This window comes from Triticum urartu, unplaced genomic scaffold, assembly GCF_003073215.2.
Source record: "Triticum urartu cultivar G1812 unplaced genomic scaffold, Tu2.1 TuUngrouped_contig_5160, whole genome shotgun sequence".
Lineage (NCBI taxonomy): Eukaryota > Viridiplantae > Streptophyta > Magnoliopsida > Poales > Poaceae > Triticum > Triticum urartu.
In genome coordinates, this window is record NW_024115812.1 from 10,177 (window position 1) to 16,067 (window position 5,891).

At 41.2% G+C, this 5,891-nt stretch overlaps 1 protein-coding gene across 1 annotated transcript; it reads right to left on the reverse strand.

Annotated features, from left to right (window-relative positions):
• Window positions 1-328: 328 nt before the first annotated feature.
• Window positions 329-5,570, reverse strand: LOC125528853 (helicase protein MOM1-like; the record flags this gene model as incomplete). The annotated part of the gene is given in 6 exon segments (XM_048693280.1): window positions 329-609; window positions 1,348-2,343; window positions 2,461-2,656; window positions 2,744-3,463; window positions 4,206-5,369; window positions 5,466-5,570. Coding segments are annotated over 5 exon segments (3,096 nt in total), but the record flags the coding sequence as incomplete, so codon positions are not given.
• Between the last annotated feature and the right edge of the window lie 321 nt (window positions 5,571-5,891).

The following is a 5,891-nucleotide window of genomic DNA, read 5'->3' on the forward strand; positions in this document are numbered from 1 at the left end:
TAAATCTCAGTCGATGTGTTTTTGCCCAAATCTGGGTGGCAAGGTGTGCTCCAGCAGGTTCGTATTTATTGTTTGGGCATTGTAATGTGTGCCTTACAAGTTCCTGGTGGCTACAGAATATCCCTGATACTGTAGGTCTTTAAAGCATTTGGGGTGTTCTTGCCACTTAGATTCTTTAGTATTTGTGCCCAATGGTTGACTCATCTTCTATCATGAGAACGTAGTAATTTTCAAGCAAAACTAACTGATGCATGAACCTCCGAAAAATAGAATTACCCTCCGAAACTGGTTGACTCATCTTCTGCATAGCAAACTACGGACTTATATGTGTTAAAACGATGAACATTGAATAATTATGCAACTGATGAAATATGCAACTTGTCTTTCCTCAGGGCCAATGGCCAGTACATATATACATATATAGGTGGTAAATATGCAGGAAACCCCTCATACAACGGGGAGAATATACATACTACACATGGAACATAATACAACTCTAGCAGAAACTAACAGTTGCACTACATGGACATCAGTTTATTTTGTTTGCAAGCAACCCTTCTGTTGGAGAGCTCTTCAGCGATGAGCGTCATTTTTGCTTGGTTTGGTCATCTATAGGGCAAATGATTCTATTGGTTAGACATCCATAACATGTGCATAAAAATTGAAAACTTTTCATCCATCGCATCACATGATCATTTATGGCACTAAACGAAAATTGTAAATTACAAAGAAAAATAATTAACAGAAACTATGAATAAAACTATGCTACAGAGCTAGTTCGCTTAGATTGAAACTCATGAGCTAGTTCCTTGCGTGCAGATGTATTCGCTTGCACATGGCAGCTTTAAAGAAATACACAGGACACCTTATATTGGATTCAACACCATAAGTGTGTGTTATCCTAAGTGCCTGCTAGTTAATATCCATTCATCATTATCTATAGTTTAGTTGCAACTGAAAACATATGTATTCCAGCATGTCTAGAGTATATCTAACTATCGATTATCGCATTGTAGATCTGTTATTGAATTTCGTACTAGATATCATGGAAGAACAATGGATCAGCTCATTGTGTACATGTCGGCTCCAGTTGACAATCTAATCTTTAACACTTCTCTCTTTTTTCTCTTAGTTACTGTGAACTACTAGTTCTAAAATAGTATTTCAGTGAGTTTTCTGCTGTAAATCTGCACTTGAGACAACAAACTCATTCGCGTGTCATTTGCACCTAAGATAATGATATTCAAATTATATTGTCATCTTTGTAATGGTGCTATCCTTGAGATCTCTAATTTTTCAAGCAACCTGTTACATTCGCCACTCGGTGTCAAGGAAATGTGAACGTACCAGTCTCTTCATCATCAGATAGGCAATACCACATCTGCAGGAGCAGCCACGCCATGGGGATCACTGTGCAGCCCAAGCCTTCCTGTTAGCCATTCATCGAGCGTGCTGGATCAGGATCTGACTGCAGCGTGCCTGATGCGGAAGGCCCAACACCCCTACTTGGCAACACATTCGACGCAGCTGAGGAAACGCTAGATGTCATAGTCAAACCTCGCGGTGATGTTAGTGGCAGAACTGGATTTGGAGTTGAAGGTACTGGTGACGACAAGCGTGTTGGCTGTGAACTTGATGGCAGTAGTGGAACCTGCTGAATTTGATGTGAACTTGATGGCCCCAAGAGTGTGGCTAAAGTGGGGTATAAACTTGGGTGCAAACTTGACAGTGATGGGTTCCCTGGGGGAACTGCCTGTGGGCATGATTGTCTTATATTTACTGGAGTCACAGGGGTAGCCCGTGTCCTTGCAGACATGCTCTCCAGCTTAGTTGGAAGCTGCTGCTGATTTGCAGATGCCATCGAAAGCACCTGTGGAGGCAACCTGCGCCGAAGATGAGGAGCAGGTGCACGTGCACGTGCTAGATCACTCTGGACTCCAAAGCTTCCCCGTGGCAGAACTGGCGCGAGACTAAAAGTAGTTGACGGTGATCTGACAATGTTGTTTAGTATGGAGGGGCGAGGTCTGACAACTTGTGAAGATGGCGATGATGATGGTGATAGTCGATCGACCTTTAATGGTTGGACATGTGGTGGTGGACCAGCTGGTGATGATGGTGATGGTCGATCGACCTTTAATGGTTGGACATGTGGTGGTGGATCAGCTGGCGATGATGGTGATGGTCGGTCGACCTGTAATGGTTGGATATGATGTGTCAACACTAGTGGTCGACCAGCTGATGACGACGCAGCTGGTGATGCAGTCGATGCCACCGCTGAAGGCCTCGGGGGAACTTGCTGAGAGGCCTGGGGTGTCTGGTGATTTGGAGGGCTGTGGGCTCTAGCTGCAGATCAAAGTAATTAGCATTAGCGATAGGGATTTGGGAGGATGTTTGGAAAACATGTCAGCATAATCATTTAGAGGACATCAAATATGATTGCTTGTAGTCAATACTAAATACCTTGTGCTCCAGAAGAAGATATGAATTTAGCCCGAAAATAGTCAGCTATTGACTGGTTGAGGAGAACTTTCTCACATAAATTATCAAGTGTCCTTGTTTGCTGAAGATGAGTGGAATCCTGTTCTTGAAGTAACAAATCATACTTTTGTTTGACCTTGTCTATTTCTTGGCTACACTCAGTCCTAAGTTGTGATTTCTGTCCATAAGTGAAAAAATGAGAACAACGCGGAACTAGTGTAAGAAACTCACAACCAAGATACATGAAATAGAAGAAATAGCAAACCTTTAGTTCGTTGGTTTTATTAAGCGAGTCAATGTATGACCGCAATCTGTGCAACTCATTTTTCAGTGGTTCATCACCAACTGGTGGATGATTAAACACCATTGATGCCACCATTTTTGCTGAAGAACCAAGTGCAGCCTCGGGTTGATGACTTGGTTGACACTGATCAGAGTGTGTTCTTTCAAGCAGAATACTGGACAGTGGAACCCATGGGTGCATTCCAGATGGCAAACACTGAGATGATGGTACACGATAAAGGCTTGCTTGTTCTACATTTCTCTGTGAAAGCTCAGTTGGCACCATACTTGGTTGTGCAGATTGAATTATCAGATCTGACTGCATATAAGCTTCCCTGGATGCTGATGGTTGCATTTCAGGTTGCAAAGTCTGAGCTGGTATCATACCAGAACGGTCTACTTGTTCTGCCTCTCTTTGCAGAAGTTGTGCTGGAGCTGCAATTGGTTGGCCTGACTGCAGTAAAAGATTGGCCTCAGCTTCAACTTCGTTGGACATTTGCAAGGAAGCCTGGCTGGGCACAGGAACCACAATCTGTGGTTCTAGGTAAGGTGGATCTGCCTGAGTATTGTCCCCATTGCCGGTGTTAACTTCCATTTCAGCATCTCCTAAATGTTGGTCAGTCTCTCCGGGTAATGGTTGCGAACCCATACCACTCTGTCGCCCAACATGTTCAGTCCTTCTATCGTCACCACTTGAAGATTCCTGATAAATGTCACAGGTACATAGGATTATAGTATCATAATGGACACTAATAATAAAAACGGTCAAAAGGAATACTAGCACAACTATAATGTAATGAAGTTCCATGAATACTAGTGCAACCATAATGAAATGGAGTACCATGAACTGAAACATGAAGACCATGTGTTCAGCACTGACTCTAATAGAAAGATAGGTGCTGCATCAACTGGGATGTCCACTATTTGTAAGTACGTACAAGTAAAATAGCTACACAAAGTCACAGACGCTCACAGATGAGCCTACTAAACATTTCTTTTCCTTTCGATATATTACAAAGAACTTATAAATGAGTAATCTACAAACCGTAAAACATCACATAGCATGAAAGGCAACATACTACATACAGTTCCACCTTCTATGCCTAGTGTACTGTACAGACCATGGTGAGCAAGTAACTATGTTCACATTGCCACGTGGAAAGAGCAAAAACTACACATCCTAGATGAGCCTACTAAACATCTCCTTTCCTTTTCGCTATCATAAAGCAGAACTTATACGAAAAATCTACAATCCATAAAACATGACATGAAACTTGAACCGAAGCTTCAATGTGCTGTATAATCTTACATAAATTGACTGCTAATTATGATAGAAGTTTTCATTAAAAAAAGTTAAGCTGACAGTTCCTATATGGATAAGCTTATAAAGTCAGAATGAAATCACTCCAAAGAACTAGCAAGTCTACTTAATTAATCCACCTTACCTGATTAATAGAATTATCAATTGCAGGACTAGAATTTACTTGGTGTTGAACAGCCAGAGATGCCCCTCCTTGCGAGTCGATGCAATCAAAAATATTGCTGATCGTGTTCTCTGTCAAACCAATACCTTCTGATGCTGGCATTCCCCCATTGTGGATAAGAACTTCAGCAGAACCATTTCTCGCTGCTTCTGCATTGATAACATCAGATGGAATCACACTACGAACCAATGTAACTTCCATCGCTGAGGTTTCATGCAAAGACTGCAGACAGTTTGCCAAAGTTGCTGTATCAACACAGGAGCTAAAATGGCTGAATTCCTCAATAGCAAAGCCTGAATCTGGTAAATAAATATGTTCATCAAAAGTAAGATCTAATTGGCCAAATTTTGCTTCGTGAAGGAAATTTTCCTTCAACTGTAACTCCTTGGTCCACACCATTGATTGCTGCAAGTCAAGCTTCTCACGCTGGTACCTCATGTGCTTCAGAAACGCATATAGTAACATAGTGAACCATTCAACTATTAGCTTTCTTTGACTACCTCTGTCCTCTGGAGCAGCTTGAGACCTACGAAGATGTTCCACAACTATTCTGCATGCTTCTCTCAGTTTCTCCACTCCCTTGTGCCTGTGCATGTCAAACATTGCGACCTCATTTGTTTGTTTATCATGGATATTCTTTTCTCTCAAGGAGAAAACCATGTCAACTAATTTAATTCTTTTCTCTGTGATTCTATTAAGAAGTGCATCCTTTGATAAATGTTGTTTTTCATGAATCTCTGGAACATATAGCACTTCCTTCTCTCCTGGTACAATAGGCTCAATCACTAAGTCATGTGAATCCTCTTGATGTGATTCATTCCCACCAACAGACGCTGCCTGCTTAGGGATTGATTTGTCACCTGCCTGCTTAGGGATTGATTTGTCACATCCATATTTAGTTGAGGTCTCCTGCTGGTATGGTGATATGTTCTTTACTGAAATTGATTGATTACTCTTGCTTGTTCTGCCTACTCTATGTGAGAACTCCTTCTTTAGGATCCTTAGCTTCTTATAAACCTTCTCCGCAAGAGTTTCACTGCACTCATACTTCAAATGTTCTACAGCAAGGGCCAGTGATTCTCTATGATCGACTTTATGCCTTGAGAGAGAAGCAGCACGCCAGCACTGAAGTAAAGCATGCAAAGAAGGAAAACATTCATGAAGAACAGCAACATTTAACATTGAACATGTAGTACAAAATTACAGAAGGCTTTCTCTAACCAGTGCAATGTTGAATGCATGCAGTATGTCCTTTGGCACCTGACTGACTTGGTGATTCTTCAAAGTATACTCAAGAAGTTCTTCACATAAACATTTAACACTCCCCTGCACAACGTGCTACAGTTCCATCAAAGAATCCAATCATCTAAAATAGCAAAATGATGAATATATTAAATCATGCGTCTTCAGGAATTTTAACCTCACTGGAATGGTAGGGTGAATCACTTTTTGATAACTTGTCTCTGTATTTATTTGCTACACATAATGCATTGATGTTCAGAATGCTGCACTCCAGGCAGAGTTTATGATTGTTGATCAATTACAAACAACCAAATATTATACTTCTCTTCGGGATGTATTTGGTTCTTACTATCGTTCTTACAGAACTTTCAATACTGCCAATTAGGTTAGTACTTCTGACCAAAA